The sequence below is a fragment of the Oculina patagonica genome, chromosome 14 (assembly GCF_052425735.1).
Source record: "Oculina patagonica isolate OP01 chromosome 14, crgOcupat, whole genome shotgun sequence".
NCBI lineage: Eukaryota > Metazoa > Cnidaria > Anthozoa > Scleractinia > Oculinidae > Oculina > Oculina patagonica.
In genome coordinates, this window is record NC_135771.1 from 21,178,565 (window position 1) to 21,198,893 (window position 20,329).

Sequence of the window (20,329 nt, forward strand, 5' to 3'; positions counted from 1 at the left end):
CAAAGAGCAATTTTCGATTGAGTGTCGTAAAATCAAAAGCAAAGCAAACCTCTGTTTCCCGCGCTTGGCAACGGCTACACATTTCCCGCTCTTGCTAGCTAATGACTTCATGTTTTCCACGCTTGGCGTGTTTTAACTTTGAGTTTTGATTGGTTCACGGCGTTATTATGGCATTACTACGGTTCTGGTTTCACAAAAGTCATAAAAACCACCCAAGGGATCTAAATCTTGGACATGAAATTTTGAAGACTATTGTTTTAGTATTTTTGAAGAAAATGTAACTTTCTGTTTAAACACGTTACAATGAAGGTACTTTTCCATGTAGCGAATTTTGTAGAGTTTTAAAATTAATCTTCGCCCTCTACTTACCATCTTCCGCAGTAGACGCACAGATTTCCTCGCTTTCGTTCCCAAACCCTTTTCCAATTACTGCCTTCACGGTCACACAGTACACTGAATATTTTTGTAATCCAGTAACTTCTAGTTCATCTTCCAAGAAGCTGACGTTGTGGTTCGTTGATATACCACTGCTGTTTGTTATGTTGATCACATATCCGTTTGTCGCACCAGAAAGAGAAGATTGCTTCAAGTGTCCCCAGCGTATCAGAAGAGAGGAAGAGCTGGTACTCAAAACCAGGAGATTTTCTTCTGCGCCGCCTGAGCCTCCTCCTCCTCCTCCCTCCTCCTCCTCCTCCTCCTCCTCCGCTACCAGAAGCTAACGAAAGATAAGGGTTGACTCAGGTTATGAAACAATGTTTCTTTTTACATTGGTGGATTTAAGGGATGGTCCGAGTGCGGCCCCCTCCCCCTTCCCTTATTAACCTCCACTTCGGACCCCCCCCCCCCCAACGTTTTCGAAGCAGGCCAAAAAATGGTCCATCCCCACTACGAGACTCTCCCCCTCCCTCCCCCGTAAACACCTCTAGATCCGCAATTTTTTCACCTTTTTAATAAAAATAATTTAACGATCTTTGAAATAGCCTAGATTGAATTGGATGTGCTTCTTATCCCGGTTCAGACACATACATGTTACATTTAATTTTAATTTAAATTAAATCGTATTCACGTGCCGATATAAAGGTATATTCTTGATTTCGACAAAAGAAAAAGAAAAAGAACATTTATATAAAGGAAGTAACTTGATCTGCAATGTGACAACAATATAGTTGATATCCATCAATCTTCTTGGAAAATATACGAACTACCCAATAAAAACCGAAACCGTATGATTTCCGCATTCTGGGAGAAATACACAAACTGTAGAGACAAAATTACGAACGACAAAACATCCTTGACTTTAAGTGCTTGACGCCACATTCGTAAAATTACTTGCAAAAAATTCTTTGTTTCCCTTCTATTACAACATCCACTCTTGTTTTCGGTAATTTAATAACTTACATTTGCCTGGCTCTCCATAAACTTTGAGACCCATACAGCTCGCATTCGAATGAACAGGCCAGATACGAATCGCTGACGTCGTTATGTTGGCATCTATGAGGTAATTTATCTTACTGGAGAGAGGATCATCGTATGAGTTGCCCTTGAAAACCTGCAAAAAAATAAATTATATGCGTACATTACTTCGCTTTCATGGCTTAGTATTCCTTTGTAGAAATCATTCTACGTTGGTCTCTGCTTTTAAATTCAGTTTTCTATGTCAAACCGATTACATCGCTATTGATCCAACGTATACCGGTAGGATATTGTAGACGGTTGCTTGCTTGAACATTCAAAAAGAGAAGTACTCAACTGGCTCAAATAGTGGTTGCATTACTTCATTCGAGTCCACAAAGGTTAAGTATGTTTTCGGGGGTACTTGAAAATGTTTGGATGACAGTGCTCGATGGGGACTATGAACCTCTACCCCCCCAAAAAAAAAAAAAATCCATCTCAAAATCAAGAGTTAAATTGTATACTCAATCTCAGACCGGAAGTGAAGAGGATGTTTTTATTTTTAAATTTTGTCCACAATACTTCGACATCCGCTTTTTATTTTCGCACGTACTTTTGGGTAAGCATTCCCCATTCAGCGACCCCATCTCAGGCTAAAAGGCCATCATTGGAGCCCCATCACAGACCCAGTACATACCCGTATAGCATATATAAGGGAGCACCCCCCCCCCCCCCCATTAAAAAAGAAGGAGTACGGTATGTTCCAACGCAAGAGGATCTGGTGGCTAAAATCCAATAAGAAGAAGTGTAATGACTCCCCTGTATTGAACGCTGGTGATCCTTTCAGCTTAGGATGTCCCAAGAATTCGTCTCTACCCATTTTGGCGAGGGGGCAAATTATTTTCTTACCCTGGGCATTATAAAATATTATTATTTGCAAACTCATACAAAACCTTGCCACGTTTTAAGAACAAAAACGTTCAAACTAGGAAATACCAAATGAACTTACTGTTGCGTTCCCAGATGCATTGTAAAATTTCCATTCACTGCAATTGGCAGAGACTTCTTCAAAAAACTCAATACGGAACGAAGTGACGTATTTCGTTTCACCATCTGACGTTTGTATGCCTTGAGTTTCAATCGCACATATGTGATACGGAACTGTGAAGTTTAGCTCTATATAAGATGTCGCTGATTCGTTGAAGCACCACACAATTGTATCATTCTCTAGGACTGGCTGTTCTTCGGTGGGATGTTCAGGCAGGATGGAAGCATTGAATGGAATGGAAAAACTGGTGACGTTGTCATTGGTGAGGTTGATGTGATAAGCTTTACAAGAATCTGAAGAAGAGTAGCAATGTTTAGGTTGACGTCTGCAATACCGGTTCCTAACTATATCCACATAAATGCACGAAAACACGTTTCGTTTAACCACCACCTAGGATTGATTTTTTTTTTTTACCAACGAAAGGGGCTATTTGCTCCAAACAAAACGAAAAATCTGTATTTATTTTATTTCATCCCTATTTATCTCACTTATAGGTAACGTTTTTTACCACCGAAAAAGGGCTATTGCCCGAAACGCCTGGTTTCTTTTTTTTTTAAAGAAATCTTTTTTGGCACTTTCCATCCCTATTTTATTTCATTGAGTTTAGACAGCCTACATTACTGGTTGATTAAGGCAAATTAACCGCCGTTGCGAATTGAAAAGCTGACGTTTTGAGCTTTAGTCTCCCTTCGTCGGAGCAAAATAACTTTGTTACTTTTCCAGTTGACGCCTTTACCAGCATAACTTAAAAGGAAAGTAAGTTGGGCTCCACCATTAGAAAGATGTTTAAGATTCGACCCGAACAATTCCATACTAATGACGTAGTTAAACAGAGATCCGTGCAGTGTTTCCGATTGGTTGTTACTTGCGGGCGAAAATTCAAAAACCAAGTAACAACCAATCAGAAACACCACACAGTCCTCTGTAGAGCTACGTCCCTAGAATGGAATTTTTCGTGTTGAATCTCAGACGGCTCTTAAGCGGGAGAGGGAAGATGTAAATGTAAATAAGCATTACCCTAGACGTAATGCTTATTTATAATTTGGAGTCCTTAAGCACTTTCAATTAAACTGATCAGACGATGAAACAAGTCATTACGGTAATACACGTGATATTGAACAACGTTACTGATTATTAATCAATAATTACCAAGTTCACAAGGAAAAACCCCAATGTTACAATCCTGGGACTCGGTTAATTTATAGCCATCAGTTGAATAATTAAATATTGACGGGTAAATAAGACACGAGCGGTTACGAGTCTGTCTCCCATCAGGTCCGCAAGGCGTGCTGCAAGATGACCAGGCCTCCCACTCACCCGGATGTAGAGTACCGTATGATCCATCTAAATAGACAAACAGACAAAATGAGTTGACAAAATAAACTTAATCAGAACTGTTACAATTCAAACTTAAGGGTATATGATTTTATCTAAATAAGCACAAAAAACGCCTAATAACAAAATACTGTAACAAAAACACAACTACACTTATGAGCATTTTAACTTTATATCACAAGACGACTTACTAAAAATAAGTTTCGAGTCTCAAATAATGCATCACACCTTGTCGGTTTGCTTGTAAACTGGATATCTGAATATGTTTTCGTTTCGTTTGGAAAATACGCTAAAATTCACTCCATAATCGGGCCCTGAGCCCTGTTTTTACACTTTCTTCTCTCTCTTTTTCTACTTATAACAAAATGACCTGCTTTATGCAAATTTAGCAAAAGAAAAACATGTTTACCCTTCTCTCATCCTCACGTGCCAATGCCATTGAGCCTGCGTAAGGCGTGTTTGCATATCAAATAAGAGGAATGTTAGGGACGGACCATTAGAAAAGTGATAGGGGGGGTGGGGAATTTTCGGCTTGCACGAATTTTTTTTTCTGTCCATTTCTTGTGCAGGAATTTTTTTTTCGGGTGAAACCCTCTGCTCGAATTTTTTTTAGACAAATGTTTTTTCTTCTTCAGACAAATGCCATGTATTGCTACTTTATACGTCAATGTTTTTGACAAATGTTGCTTTGTTGATTATTTGCTTAATAGTTTAAATATTTTAAAAATGCTGTTGCTCATTGATTTCATCCGTTAGGGACTGTCAATAAGTACTGAGAGGGGGGGGGGGAGGGGTGAGAGGGTCAAGGGGCGGTGCAATTGGAAAAGAAAAATATGTGACCCACCCCTTCCTTCTAGCTCAAAATTGACTGACCAAGCCCTGATCGAAGGTTGGAAATAAACATGATTCACCCCTTTTTACAAAAAACAGTTAGTAAGGAAAAAGTCTTTTTGATTGTCTGTAATGGATTAGAGGTTTTTGAATTGACATCAGCTTTTAAAGTGCGATCTCAATCATACACCACCCTGTGTCCTATATCCATAATGGACACTGTGATTCTATGTACATCTTCTTTCGGTTCTTAACACACCAAAGCGGGATGAATTTCTCACTTCGTATAACAGATTTGTGTTTTTCACATATTTCTATGTAAAGTCCGTGGGAAAACTTAGACATAAACATATGCAAAAACTAAAACAAAACGTAATAGAAATTCAGTACTAATTACTGCAGAAATCATATTTGACAGGAATTGACAACAGAAACTACAACCACTGTACCATTCATCTGTTTGAGAAATGAGTTAACTAGTAAGCAATCTACGCAGGCTGGAGAGAGACGAGCTAAACGAATTTTATGATCAGAATCTATCTAGGGGGGTCTGGGGGCATGCTCCTCCAGAAAATGTTGAAATTTCTTATGCTCGGAAATGCTATTTTCAGCGTTCTCCACCATATATTTCGTCGAATAATTGATCTCATCAAGTGTTAAATGATGACAGGTATTTTCAGAGCTTATTAGAACCTTTCCTTCTGCACGAATTTTTTTCTTTGCCTTCCCCTTCGCACGATTTTTTTTTCTTACCATTTTGGCTTGCATGAATTTTTTTTTGTTTTCCCCCCCCCCCCCCACCCCATCACTTTTCTAATGGTCCGTCCCTTAGGGCGGCTTTGGAATGGGATATCCGGATCTAGATTTTGAGATCGGGGCTTCGGATCTCACAATAAAACACAATATCCAAAAACGGATGTTGACTTACCAAAATCTTTCTCCGAGGTGGATTTCAATTAAAAAAAAATCCAAGCTGGGATGTAATGGATTTGTTATTGTGCGGGGGGAGGGGGGGGGAGATTTCAGTGCGCCAATCAAGGTTGTCTTTCACGATAATAGGCCTGATCACGGTTTTCGACGCCATCTTGACGAGTAAGCAAAGCGGGTAGAAATTACAGTGTTTGTATGGGAATCCGACGGCAAATATCTTTTACAAAAATTGAATTCTGGATAACTTATGAATTGTAAAGTTAAGATACTAGGGAAAAGTTTTTATTCGCCGAGTTTGAAGGATGTAGCTGGGCTAGAAAGCGTTCAGTTACGTTTCCCATATATTTGTCTGTATTTTTTCTGCAGATTTACGTTCCGGTTCGGTGAGTTGACGCGGTTCGCGGGAAAAAAAATTATAGACAAATGTATGGGAAATTAAAAACGTATAAACTGAATGCTTTCTAGCCCCGCTACATCCTTCAAACTTTTCAATTCATAAAAGATATTTGCCGTCGGATTCCCATACAAACACTGTTATTTCAACCCGCTTTGCTACTCGTCAAGATGGCGTCGAAAACCGTGATAAGGCCTATTTCATGGCAATCACTGCGCACAAACATAAATGGGAATTGTCAATGTACTCCAAAGGACCTGTAGTAGAGTTTTGTTATTCTAGGTGCGTTACACAAGCGTGACCACAGGTCACGCCATTAGGGTATACATTGCATTGCATTGTAATTGAGCCCTATAGGGGCTAATGTAACTCGTGGTCTTTCGATAGCGTTTTGAAGTGTGTTTATGCATTGTACGTGGAGTTGCGGAGCTAACCCGCGCTCGTTACCGGAATAAACACCTGGAAAATCCGTTTAAACTGTGTGCCGTGGTTTCCTACGAATTCCCACCGCTACAGACCCAATAGGCTCCTTTTGTCTTCCTGTCACCAAGATGAGCTATTAATTAAAACAGTTTATTTTACTTAGTTTTGCTTACCTTGTTGGTACGCGACAAGTTGTTCCCTGGGTACTAATATCGTGCTGTTATCCCTAGGACCTTTGACCTTAAGATGAAAGTGACCATCCGATTCCCCCAGTGGGTGAAAGAGAAGAACTTCAATGAAGTAGGTGCTTCCTTCGGTAAGGTTTGCGGATGAGTTTGCTCTGAATTAAGAAGTGAAAATAATATTAAAAATATCGATTTCAAACACAAGCAGCGATTCCAGTGTTCTGATTGGTCCACTTAACCCACAACATGACTGCAATATAGTTTACAAAGCCATGGCAAATATGTTATATACGCATGGTGACCAGTTGTGGAGAAAATCATCGTAACTTTATTACTCCGATGGTTTTTAAAAGGTGGAAAGAGGCACTATGAGAATTTTATATGATTTCATGAGAGTTTTATATGATTTTATATATTCATGATTTCATATTCATGTTTCCCGGGTATATTACGAGACAATTTAATAACCAGCTCCCAGTTGGCTTGGTTAGAGCTGGTTAGAGCGCTGCACCGGTATCGCAGAGGTCAGGGTTCGAGTCCCGGCAAGCCTGATTTTTTCAGGCTTTCTTTTCGCAACTGCTTAAGTTGCGTTCTTAACTGCGAGCTTCTTCTCTTCATTTTTTAACACTTACTATGCTTACAATATTTACGAAACTTTTTTTAGCAGACTAAGGCTACGATTACACAGTGACGCTACTACTACGTACACAATAAGGCTACATTACTTCTACAATGCTACATAACAAAAGGAAGGCCAGAAAAAAGCGAATAAAAAATAGAATGAACTAGAAACAAAAAAAATAAACAAAACAAACAAACAAAAGAGGCTCAAAGACTTATTTGTAATTTGGATTTATGTTTTTTTGCTTACACTTCTTGCCGGTAAAGTACAATTTTGAAACTATACAGAAAACGAGACAAACAAAATTGATTTACTTACATTTTAAAATCCTGTTGTGGCATACCAAGACTCGAATTTCCTCCAGTGATTTTAAGTCCGCTATTTTCTGATGCCTTCATGAACCATTCACAAGCTCCATAGCATGAGAAATAAAACTCATTTACCCCAGTTAAAGAGCACAGAAAAAATGTTCGCATGCGGAAACCAAGTGACATCCCTACCGCCCAGGTTGGCACAGAGAAATCATTCATTTCGTAGATGCTGGATTCATCAGCTTCTCTTCCCATGTTTGTAAAGGTTCTCAATTCTTCCAATGAATTTACCGAATTCCATTTTTCTATTAGAATTCCTTTGACGGCTGTGAAAACACATAATTAGTTTAATTAAAATTAATTGGATACCCTGGGGAAGTACTTCCTATAATTTACCAGTAACGGGAGACTCTATCCGAAAGGGCTCCTTTTTCGGCTGTAGGTCTATAAATGAGTAGATATTGTAGAGAATGCTGTCGCTTAGGTATTTAAAACGGCCCCACTGAACAGATGTTGGGTTCCTGTTGAATAGTTTCGGCAGTTTCAGTAGTTCGATGAATGTTTCGTCGAATAAAGTCGGTGTTGTAGTTGTTTTTGTGGAAAAAGCGATCAATGTATTTGTTTTCACACTATACGAACTAAAGATTTGCTTATTTTTTTAAAAAAAAATTGCGTTGCAACTTGTCTCTCAACGTTCCGAAAGTAGAGAAGAGTTCTACTTTTCATGTAACTTGCAACGTAACATTCTGTTACATTGCAGGTTGCAAAAATAGGATGTTACGAGTAAAATATTTGACAACTGACACTGCAACGTTTGTTGCGTTGCCAATTGCAAGAAATTAGAAACATTGCCTCGTGGAACGTGGCCTTTAATTTTGATTTTTTTTTTCTGTACAGTTTAAACCGTAATTCATGGCAAGCACCACAAATATCATAAATATCAAAACGCACAAGAGAAAATAACACTTACATTCTGGAACGCATGAGACATTGTAGAATGTATAACATGTTGGAAGGTATGACAGTAGCGTCAGCGCTGTCTGAAAACAAAGTAAAATATTTCAGATTCAAATATAATAGTTTATAGGAAAGTTCATTTCTGAATCAGAGCAACCAGGACCCGCATCAGTATTATTATATAGAATAAACAATTTTGCAGGAGTCTTTTTTTGGCGAGGAATATTGTTGCTAAGCAACAAGACATTCCTCATTGCGTCATGCTGACGTGGCTTTTTTTGGAGCACTATTCTATGATGGAATTTAAAAAAATTGGAACTGGCCGCAATTTGAGTTTTTAAGAACGATTTCGCCGAAATGATTCCTGCATTCTACTTTGGCATAGACTAAACTGGACGAAAAAACTATTTAAAAAAAGGCACAGGCAAACAAGATAAACTAAACTTTTCCTTTGAAGGGCTCTAAACTTTACAAGCTGACTTAGAACCTGTAGTGTTTGCTTTATTGTCAGACGTCGATGTTCAGGTCGGAACATTGGAATTATTAATCAGACTTTGTCTTTGATAACTTCAGTTTTATGTCTAAGCCAAACGAAATACGTGATGATATGATTTTTGCCTTTTCTGCAAAGCGTTTTTCTTAAAATTGCAATAATCTAACCTTCGATTTAAGAACATCAATTTTTAATCATTAGCAAAACAATTTAAAAGAGTTGTTTTGTTAGATTTGACTCTAACAATTGTTGCTAGAGAAGATTACCACCGAAAATGATTTAGAATATTTACCTAACATTTCCAATGATATATGATGCTTAAAAATTTATTTTAAATAACTTAACTGCAATGCTTCACAGACAAACATAAAAGGAAAGAAGCAAAAAGAATATATCGACTGGAGGAAATTATTTTTGCCCCTTTTTTACTAATTTGTTGATCGACATAAAAAGGACTGAGTGAAGCCACCTAAACGAAATTTCAAGAAATTAAAAGTTGATCGTTTTGAAGAGAAGTCATACTAAACAATTAATAATTAAGAAGAAATCCGCCAGGACTTCGAGTAGTTATTGGACAAAATTATGTACCAAAACTGTTTACACCTGATTGCAAGCTGAATTCCCATGAATCGCTTAAAAGATGTGAGCTTTTGCCCATAGGTTGTACCAATTTATTTCCACCTTATTGCAAACTTTTTTGTTACTGCTTCAAATATCTTATCAAAAGAAATCTTTTCTAACAACACCAAACATCGAAAACAAATTTCGAAGTTCCGCTGAATTCCGCTGATTCGCTTAAGACGAATTTACAAAATGGCTACACGTGAGATTTTGCCTATACCTTGTGAACTTTGAAATTCATTTTCTCAGACTCTGATAAGAAATTGTTGTTGGTGTTCTCACGGATAATTACTTACATCTCTACCTTTTATTAAGGGTAGGAAAAAACGTAATAGGATTTAAATTATTCTGGTATTTGATTTTAGTCCAACTTTAATAAATATTGCTCGACTTCCTAGTGGATTCCGTCTTAATGGTTGAAAGAAAAGCATTAAACAATTATTGTACTTTAAATAGTTAAAGCAAACTTAAAAAACGTGTTTAAAATTATGTTATACTAACTACTTCCTAACCGGATCCATGAATTACACTGTTATTCTTTTGTTGTCGTGATACATAACGATTGAGCGAACTAGAGTTTGAAGTTTGAATACAATACAATTTTATTGTCCATACGTGGAACGAGGTCTCCCTCAATGTCCGAGCCAGAGGCTAATGTATTGAATTTAGTCAAGACATGTTGTACAAGAACACGTTCTCCAATATCATTTCTATTTTAAAACCACTTGTAACGGTATAAAAATTAAGTTAAAAAAGAATTAAAACTTGAGAGAGAAACATATATTTTTTTTAACGATGGGGCATACATTACATTAAGTTACCATGAAACTGCGAAGTAGTAACGATCTAAACGTTAAAAAATCATTAAAAACAGTTATTTCTAGAAGATTTCTTGAAAAATTAATCCCCGATAACGAAAGCTTACCAGAATTTCAGACGTTTTCATTTATGAACTCCCCCTTTTTCCGCCTCTGGTTAATTTGCAAGAACTTCTCATGCAAAGAGCTCTGTTTTAGATAAGTACAAAGAAAAAACTCCCAGATGTTTCTATGTGAAATCGATGTTTTGTTTTGCCAATACCAATTTTGTCAGTTGTCAGGTCTTTCAATGACAGACCGTAGGCCTGTAGTCTTATTAGCTTTTAAAAAGTATTCAAATTGAAATAATGGCACAGCGATGCACTCAATTTCACTAATTGTTTTTTCATTGAAGTTGATAAAATATATATTACCTAAAGTCAAATACGTAAACGTTTCCAGTGACCACCACATTTTCTTTTCATATTTTTGATACCTGTTACGCACGCACTTTCGTTAACTTGAAATTGATGACTTGGATCATGATAATTTATTTACGTGAGGGAACTCAAAATACAACGGCGAAGTTGAAACATGAGGCAACCAAAATGAAACGGCGAAGTTAACACATAAAGAAATTCAAAATGAATCGGAGAAGATAAAACATGAGGCAACTCAAAATATAATGAACCGGAAAAGTTCAAACACGAGGGAACTCAAAATGAAACGGCGCTTTAAAACATAAAGAAATTCAAAATGAATCGGAGAAGATATATAAAACATGAGGCAACTCAAAATGAACCGGAGAAGTTTAAACACGAGGGAACTCAAAATACAACGCCGAACTCAAAATTAAACGCCGAACTCAAAATTAAACGTAGAAGTTAAAATACGAGGGAACACAAAATAAAAAGCAGAAGTTAAAACAGGAGGGAACTCAAAATTAAACGCACAAGTTAAAACATGAGGAAACTCAAAATCAAACGGAGATGTTAAAATATGAAGGAACTCAAAATTAAAAGCAGAAGTTAAAACAGGAGGGAACTCAAAATTAAACGCAGAAGTTTAAAAAAGAGGGAACTCAAAATGAAACACAAAAGTTAAAACAAGCGGGAACTCAAAATGAAACGAAGAAATTAAAACAGGAGGGAACTCAAAGTGAAACGCAGAAGTTAAAACAAGAGGGATCTAAAAATGAAACACAGAAGTTAAAACTGAGGGAACTCAAAATGAAACGAAGAAATTAAAACAGGAGGGAACTCAAAGTGAAACGCAGAAGTTAAAACAAGAGGGAACTAAACATGAAACACAGAAGTTAAAACTGAGGGAACTCAAAATGAAACGAAGACATAAAAACAGGAGGGAACTCAAAGTGAAACGCAGAAGTTAAAACTGAGGGAACTCAAAATGAAACGAAGTTAAAACAAGAGGGAACTCAAAATGAAAAGGCGAAGTTTAAACACGGGGATAGGGGGGGACAACCGGGAACTCAAAATGAAAAGGCGAAGTTAAAACCGACAACCGGAAATTCAAAATGAAACGGAGAAGTTGAAACCGTGAGGGAACTCAAAATGAAACGAAGAAGTTGAAACCGTGAGGGAACTCAAAATGAAACGGAGAAGTTAAAACATGAGGGAACTCAAAATCAAACGGAGAAGTTAAAACATAAGGTAACTCAAAATCAAACGGCAAAGGGAACTCAAAATGAAACGGAAAAAATTAAAACTCAAGGGGGCTCAAAATGAAACGCAGAAGCTAAAACAAGAGGAAACTCAAATTGAAACGGAAAGTTAAAACATGAGGGAACTCAAAATAAAACGGCAAAGTTAAAACACGAGGGAGCTTGAAATTCCGGAAACGGCAAAGTTAATACATACATTGTAAGGGAACTCAAAATGAAACGGCAAAGTTAAAACATAAGGCAGCTCAAAATGAAACGCAGATGTTAAAACAAGTGGGAGCTCAAAATGAAAAGGCGAGGTCAAAACATGAGGGAACTCCAAATGAAACGGAGAATCTAAAACATGAGGGAACTCAAAATGAAACGGCAAAGTAAAAACATGAGGAAACTCAAAATAAAACGCGAAAGTTAAAACATGAGGAAGCTCAAAATGAAACGCAGAAGCCTAAAACAATAGGGAACTCAAAATGAAACGGAAGTTAAAACATGAGGGAACTCAAAATGAAACGGAGAATCTAAAACATGAGGGAACTCAAAATGAAACGGAGAATCTAAAACATAAGGGAACTCAAAATGAAACGCAGAAGTTAAAACATGAGGGAACTCAAAATGAAACGGAGAATCTAAAACATAAGGGAACTCAAAATGAAACGCACAAGTTAAAACAAGTGGGAACCCAAAATGAAACGGAGAAGTTAAAACATGAGTAAAACATAAGGAAACTCAAAATGAAACGGAGAAATTAAAACATAAGGGAACTCAAAATGAAACGCAGAAGTTAAAACAAGAGGGAACTCAAAATGAAACGCAGAAGTTAAAACAAGATGGAACTGAAAATGAAAAGGCGAAGTTAAAACAAGAGGGAACTCAAAATGAAACGCACAAGTTAAAACATGAGGGAACTCAAAATGAAACGGAGAATCTAAAACATGAGGGAACTCAAAATGAAACGGAGAATCTAAAACATAAGGGAACTCAAAATGAAACGCAGAAGTTAAAACATGAGGGAACTCAAAATGAAACGGAGAATCTAAAACATAAGGGAACTAAAAATGAAACGCACAAGTTAAAACAAGAGGGAACTCAAAATGAAACGCAGAAGTTAAAACAAGATGGAACTGAAAATGAAAAGGCGAAGTTAAAACAAGAGGGAACCCAAAATGAAACGGAGAAGTTAAAACATGAGTAAAACATAAGGAAACTCAAAATGAAACGGAGAAATTAAAATCACTTTGCCAAACATGAGGGAGCTTAAAATGAAACGCAGAAGTAAAATCAAGAGGGAACTCACGCAGAAGTTAAAACAAGTGGGGGCTTAAAATGAAACGCAGACGTTAAAACAGGAGAGAACTCAAATTGAAATGGAGAAATTAAAACATGAGGGAGCTTAAAATGAAACTTCGAAGTTAAAACATGAGAGAGCTCAAAATGAAACGGAGAAGTGAAAAAACGCCATGGAACTTAAAATGAAACGGAGAAATTAAAACATGAGAGAACTCAAAATGAAACGGAGCAATTAAAACGTAAGGGAACTTAAAATGAAACGCAAAAGGGAAAACAAAAGAGAACTGAAAATAAAACGGAGGAATTAAAACCACCCTGCCAGTAGGGCCTCTTTTATTAAACTTCCCTGTGTCTGAAATTTGGGAAGTATATAAGTGGAAAAGACAGGGCTCTGCTTGCAGGGAGAAATTAAAACATGAGAGAATTAAGGACGGTGCCTACTAATAACAAAGTATTTTTTCCCGGCCGAAGACTATGCAAGAAATGTAGATGTTACCAAGGGCTACTGAAATTTAAAAAGAAAATTGGGGGTAGCCACGCAAATTTTCGAGATAATTAGGTTTGAAATCTGGAAAAAAGTGCTGACGTGGCATTTTAAAATAAAGTTGAACTAAATACAATTTCCTTGCAAATTCCATTTGAAATTGGTTTTTCATGAACGAAATCAACATTAAATATAACAATCTTTACAATAACTAACAAATAACATGTGCTCTATAGACTTACCACTTACATTTTATAAAATAAAAAGTAGGGGTCACCACGCGTTTTTAAAAGTTATACCAGTTGTTTTCAGGTTCTATGAAATCGCTTTTGGGGTCTGTTACATTTTTCCTATCCCCTCCCTAGCGAGTTGAAGATTTGCATCTCGCGCGTGCACTACGCCATTTGTCACGGTTAGCAGTTTGCGGGTAACGTTTTAGCGCTTAGCGATTTATTTTTTACTGTTAATGTGAGCCATTTTCAGTGGTAAGCGGTCAATGGTTACTGATATGTTGATTTTCCGCTGTTCCTGGCTTAGGATATGTCCATAAACTGGATTTCGTCGCAGAGAAAACTTTCTTGATTTTTAGTCGCGCGCTTGTTCGCGTAGTTGAATTCGTCATTTTGAGCGAGCAAATTAATTAAAAGCGCGCGCGCCCAGTGTGATCGATGCATTGCGTGATGCGCAGAACAAGCGCGCAGTAGCAATAGGAGGCACCGTCCTTAAAACAAGAGGGAACACAAAATTAAAAGGAAAAATTAAAACAGGAGAGTACTGAAAATGAAACTGAGCCGCTAGTTCATCAGTTTGTACTGTTTGCCGTTATCCTCTTTCAATGAAGTTGATTGATTAATTGATGATATTGATTGATTGATTGATTGATTGATTGATTGATTGATTGATTGATTGATTGATTGATTGACATTTATCACTGTTCAGCATCAGGCGATCATTTACGCTTTTAAAATCGGGCGAATCTATAATTTTATAACATTCAGAGATGCGTTTCACCGAGACATTTTGTTGAAATAAAGTTTAAAATGTCTTTGCAAACTAACACAGTTTCATCGTCCCATCGAGGAGCAGTAAAAAAAGGCTAAACAGATTCGACCTGCAAGTTTTTTTATGCATCAATAAAACAAAATTGAAAGCGAATTCAAGGTTGCGGGCGACTCGTTCAACTTTTCATAAATTTCTTATCGTTCACGTTTCCTACATTTAAAACAACTTGACTTCCAAAGGGCCTTTGTAAGTCAGTCTAAATCTTTGAATTGTTATTTTACAATGAAAATCCGGCTTTTAGTTCAATTTCGAGCAAACGACGGTTTAAATAAATCGTGAATGAAATGCAAAGGTGCACACAGAAGCTAAACAGTGCAATGTGGTTTCTTCCTTGCGAACAACTCGCTTAACTTTTTTTTAATCTTTTACGTTTTCGAATTTAAAAAAAAAACTTGACTTCCAAGGGCCCTTGTACGTCAGTACATCTTTCAATCGTCATTTTACAATAAAAAAAACTTGGCTTTTGCTTCAGTTTCGGGCATATAACAGTTTTTAATAAATCGTGAATGAAATGCTTGCAAACGCGCACACAGAAGCCAATGCAACGTGGTGCAGTTGTCAATTATCCGCGTGTTGTGTGACTTATTTACATCATTATTCAATAAAAACGAGAGCCTGTCTTGTTGTTAAGTTTTTAACGTCTAGTAGATTTATACTAATACAATTAGATTATTCGCTCTTGATTTCTATGTGTGATAGTTGATGAGGGCGAAGCCCTCATCAAATATCACACATAGAAATTGATAAAGGCGAAGCAAAATAGAAACTGTTAGCTCTGAATTTCAGACATCCCTAGTCAAAGTAAGCTTTTACATGTTATAGCACATATTCGCTTATTCAGTTTAACGTTTTTAGAACTGTTAACACTTACCAAATTTTTAAACAGTTTTAAACTAAAGCTGAGATCCAATCGTCCTTTCCTTTTCGTCCCTTTGCTGGTTGGCTTGAAAAGCAAATGTAAAATAGCTGTGTTTACCTCTGGTTTCCCTCGAAAGGTGACTCGACTTGCCGGCAAACGCAGCCACGAATATACTCTTGACGACTGCCCAGAAAACTCTTATCCGCTCTTCAGTATAAACGCAGAAAATTAAACATCCCTGGAGCAAAACAAAATTTTGCAAACCACTTCGGCGCAGAAAATTTACAAATCCGTGAAGCCGCGCCGCGGGTAGCCGCGAAAAAAAGGCGCCAAAATAGAGAGCCTCGTTTTGATTACGCGAACTCGTACCAGGCTTTTCACTGTCAACTTCAGTTACACTGTAAAGGTTTGGACATTTTTTGGCGTCATTTCTAGATCTGTAGACCATGGAAAAGTGTGATCGATTTGTTTTGTACAATAACACAAAAAATGAATTAGATGGAAAATCAGTGCAAAATCGTGCGCTCGCGTTACAGCGCGTAAAATATTTTTGTGTTTGTTTTTTGTTGTTGTTGTTGTTGTTGTTGTTTCCACTTGCAGCCGACGAATTTGTGGAAGTTTCGCCTAAATGTTCCAGCTGACGTTTCACAACTCACTTGATTTTGTGTTCTCAAGTTTTCCGTGTTCGGCAAGTTCTCAAGTTTTTGTGTTCGGCAAGTTCTCAAGTTTTCCGAAAGTTGCCTCACGTTGCGTAAATTACAGCCTGGTCAATGCTCTCATTCTGACCATAACTTTTGACCAATTAGCGCGCGAGAATTCTCTCAGTTATTGTAAAAAGCTAGCAGTTAGCCGAAACGTTAACAATAATATCAGTAAGATTCGTTTTTCGCATAATAACGTTTTACCGTATACTTAGGAATGTTGAGGGACGGTGGCCTAATGGTTTGTGAGCTGGGCTACGGATCAAGCGGTCCGGGTTCGAGCCCTAGCCGGGGGTCACTGTGTTGTGTTCTTAGACAAGCCACATTACTCTCACAGTGCCTCTCTCCAGCCAGGCGTATAAATGGGTACCGGCGAATTTTATACTGTGGGTAAACCTGCGATGGACTAGAATCCCATCCAGCGACTACAGTAAAAATACCCTTACGTAGTCGCTTGAACTGGCATACGCTCCGGCCTGATAGTCCACTAGGCTCAAACGTAGAACTGATTTTTTTTGGCACAATTATATGCCCAGGCACATAGCCTTGGAAATAGATTTACAACCATTAAAGTTTTACTAGCATCAACATAAATCAACATAACATAAGCTCATCAGCGCAGCTTGAAAACTGTTTGAAATTTTAATTTCATCAAGTTCTATTTACTCAGATATGTGCCTTAATCCTATCTGCAAATAAACTTTTGACATGCTCCGACTGACAAAAGCACTACCACGTAAAAACTTCTATTTGAATACAGAAAGCTACTCTTGTCTGTGGTGATGTTTATATGTAAACGTTTGCTAATTCTCCGCATGTACTACATTAAATACTTATTCAAAATAAGGTATAAATTTTTAATTAAGAGCATTGAGTTTTTCAGTCGCAATTTTAAGCTTTTCCGACCACCTTCTTAATAATAATCGGCTTATAAAGTCGGCTTTGTTCGATGCAATGTTTTTGACAGAGGCGTCGCTTCTAAGCAACTGAAATAACGTTGAGACGCAAAAAGCCTGATTTTAGATGCAAATACCGGTTTCAAATTAACACCCTTCTTGGTTTTTTTGTTTAAATTTACTTTTTGAAATGAAAAATTAATTATTAAACCAGAACCAAACATATAATCATCTTTCTTTCTCTGTGGAACAAAATTAATAAAAAAATATCGACGTTCTCTGTTCATATTCAGTTTAAAAACATATGTAAAATGAACTTTTAATTTCGTGCAAAGAAAGTAAACCGTCATTTGAAACGTTTGACAGATTTAAATTGTGAAAATCTGCCTTATTTCCATACACAGTACTGAGTGTTTTGCCTGCGTAAACCAAGAGAGGGCTAGATTTGGTCGGATTTTGAACAACTTTGAGGCGAAATATTTCATGAGAAATAACCAAATTATCATCTTATTTCGCAAGTTTTATCTTTGACTAGTGCTGTCTGCAAAGATAATTTACTTAGCAAATCCTTTTCATGACGGCAGAAACACGCTGCTGTACGTACTAATTAACACAAAATGATGTTCATCCAATCAGGATTTGAAGTTACACAAACAGTAATAACCTTCCTATGACAGCATATAAAAGGCAATCCCTTTTGACAAATGCTCTTCTCTGAGACAGTTTAAAAATTTGTCCTTACAAAAGGCAAAAACAGCTGCTCTGGATAAATAGTGTTTTGGGCAATTTAAAATTCACTCAACGTTAGCGGTTTGACGGACATTAGCGGCCTGCGTTTTCGTCGCTTATTGGAGTGGTGTTATAGCGATGGATGACTACGCCGCAAGAAAAGTCAGCGTTTCGGTGCGGAACGCTTTGAGCGTAAATTCGCACAAAAGCCATGAACTTGTGAGGCAAGTGAAAAGCTTGGAAGCTGAGAGAGATATGCACCTTTTAAATTTGCAAATCAAAAGGGATGAAGTGTTTTTCGCTTCTCCGTCAATGCGACGAAAAATTCTTGTGAAGTCGCCGAGCGTTTCTGAGGGTATCCGCGCAAGCACAGCAGATTCACAGCATGAAACTCTCGACAACTCTTCGCTGAAGAATGAGGAGGTCACTAAGCTTCAGAAAGCTCACAACCTTCCACCGCTTCATTTAGACCGAGCTGGTGTCATCGCTACGCCGCCAAGAGTTCGAAAAACTAGGAATATTCATCCAGCAACTTCGCCGAATTTCGCGCCGCACTCGCCTAACGAGTCACCCAAGCAAGGTCACAAGCTCTTAACGAGGCAATCAAGCTCGCCACAGATGCTTTCAAGCTCTAATTCAATGGCAAATGCGAACGACGTACGACGTGAAGAAAATGTAGAAAGTAAACATCTTTTGTCACCCCGGTTACTAAGGTCAAATGTTCCAGATACACCTGCAACGTTGCATTCTCCAGCGAGCCCCTCGAACAGCAGGGTCTTCAAATTTGACCTGGCATCGAATCACGGGCAAATGCCGCGGCGCCCCGCTACGGCTGCCTCGAACCGAGATAGCAGCGCTGGTAGCGAAGTTCACCGAGGGCTCTTACTAATCCCTGTTTCGTCATCAAAGGAACAAACAAAGCCAAAGGAAACGAAAAAGATCAACGTTTTTAATCGGCTTTATTCCGGTTCCAAGAAACGCGAAGGCAAGCGAGCACACCTCGACGATTTAGCCACTCGGCATTTTCCGTTGCCGAACGGAAGCCCCAAGTTGGATACAAGGCGCAGATCTGTTTCGCTTTCGGATTTATCGGAAATCTGCGATAAACTGAAAGCGTGTCGCTATTTAAGAGAGAGCAAACTTTCTTAATACGACTGAGCTTTGGAGTCGTCAAACAATTCAGTTTCTAAGCATACTCAGTTATTCCAGTACATACTGTCGCGAGTTTAACTTTGTACGATTGTTCACTGTATTTTCAAACAAAACAAATTAACATTTAGAAATCTTTATTTGATTTTATTTGTTCTGCTCTGATTCGTTTTTAGACAAGCACAAACTAATCTTTATGCAAAAAAGTAAACAGTATACAAATTAAGGTTTACTATTAAAATTTGGACCTGCGGTTTCAGTGTTACAACGATATTCAGAGCGAAAAAGAGACTCAAGTGCTTCTTATGGTAATCAGCCAAACTGTTTATTAAGCTTTGCCGTGTTTATTAATCAAGTGTTCGAGTACGTCTTTTTTTAACATTGTCTTTCAATTAACAAAACCTTACTGCATAGCATGGAAAGATCAGACTAATAAAAGACTAGACAATGAAACAATTGGCATTCTTTAATTAACAATTAGACTACAACCCGTTTTTCTTGATTTTCGAGCGCCCGTTTTCCTTTAAAGGGTTTTTTTTTTTTTTTTTTTTTTTTTTTAATTTTATATTTTTTTAAAAAAAAAAATAAAAAAAAATTTAACAAGCGCGACCGCTTTTTTTAGAATAAAAAAAAGAAGAAGAAAAAAAAATAAAAAACTAATTGTTCTTAAATTCGACGTAGTGGATATATTGTTTGCTTCGAGGAGGTCCGTTGTTAAATTAACCATTTAATTGATTAAAGTATAAATTTAATTGCTCCCATTGGTCATCTACTGTTTATAATAATTACCTAGATAATTAACAAGATTATTCGCTATCCAAAAAAACGTTTATCATAACTCAATGCAACAGAAAAAGCCACTCAAAGAATTAAGCAGCGACCGTGGTGTAGCCTGCGTTGCAAACGAACAGAACCCCGGTATAGTCCGTCGGACTTACCGGGGTGTTCGTTTGACGCAGACTACCGTGTTGCAAATCGGAAAATCTGATTGGTTCCTCGTTGCTGGTTATTTAAAAGTTAGACAACAAGTTCGAGGTTTCTATCGGCTGTAAGCATAACCACACTGACCTACTATTGGTAATCGCGCAATCTGATGGCACACAGGTGCCACTATCGATCCGTAGAAGGCTCCAGAGCGCGCGCTA

At 37.5% G+C, this 20,329-nt stretch overlaps 3 protein-coding genes across 6 annotated transcripts in view; 1 reads left to right on the forward strand and 2 right to left on the reverse strand.

Annotated features, from left to right (window-relative positions):
• The window catches only part of LOC144638790 (uncharacterized), a 39,654-nt gene extending 38,989 nt beyond the window's left edge, over positions 1-665 (reverse strand). For all 4 annotated transcript variants that reach the window (XM_078498045.1, XM_078498044.1, XM_078498046.1 and 1 more), the window contains exon 1: positions 370-665. The gene's annotated coding sequence lies outside the window, so the exon portion shown is untranslated. The remainder of the gene's footprint in view (positions 1-369) is intronic.
• Positions 362-10,586, reverse strand: LOC144637608 (uncharacterized). The gene is made up of 8 exons (XM_078496669.1): positions 10,468-10,586; positions 8,442-8,511; positions 7,479-7,797; positions 6,527-6,693; positions 3,590-3,784; positions 2,402-2,733; positions 1,399-1,549; positions 362-705 (listed from the first exon to the last, which is right to left on the reverse strand). The coding sequence occupies exons 1-8, from the start codon at positions 10,486-10,488 to the stop codon at positions 362-364; spliced, it is 1,599 nt and encodes a 532-aa protein (XP_078352795.1). The 5' UTR covers positions 10,489-10,586.
• A 7,536-nt stretch (positions 10,587-18,122) lies between these two features.
• Positions 18,123-19,645, forward strand: LOC144638550 (uncharacterized). Its single transcript, XM_078497743.1, has one exon. It carries the CDS (start codon positions 18,174-18,176, stop codon positions 19,182-19,184), a length of 1,011 nt encoding a protein of 336 aa, XP_078353869.1. The 5' UTR covers positions 18,123-18,173; the 3' UTR covers positions 19,185-19,645.
• Positions 19,646-20,329: the final 684 nt, after the last annotated feature.

Coding starts and splice junctions, on each gene's coding strand:
- LOC144637608 (XM_078496669.1), bottom strand. CDS start 10,488: ATGAAAACGTCTGAAATTCTG. Junction 3,785..6,526: donor ACTTGTCGCGTACCAACAAG/GTAAGCAAAACT, acceptor TTGTCTATTTAG/ATGGATCATACGGTACTCTA. Junction 706..1,398: donor TTATGGAGAGCCAGGCAAAT/GTAAGTTATTAA, acceptor AGCTTCTGGTAG/CGGAGGAGGAGGAGGAGGAG.
- LOC144638550 (XM_078497743.1), top strand. CDS start 18,174: ATGGATGACTACGCCGCAAGAAAAGTCAGCGTTTCGGTGCGGAACGCT.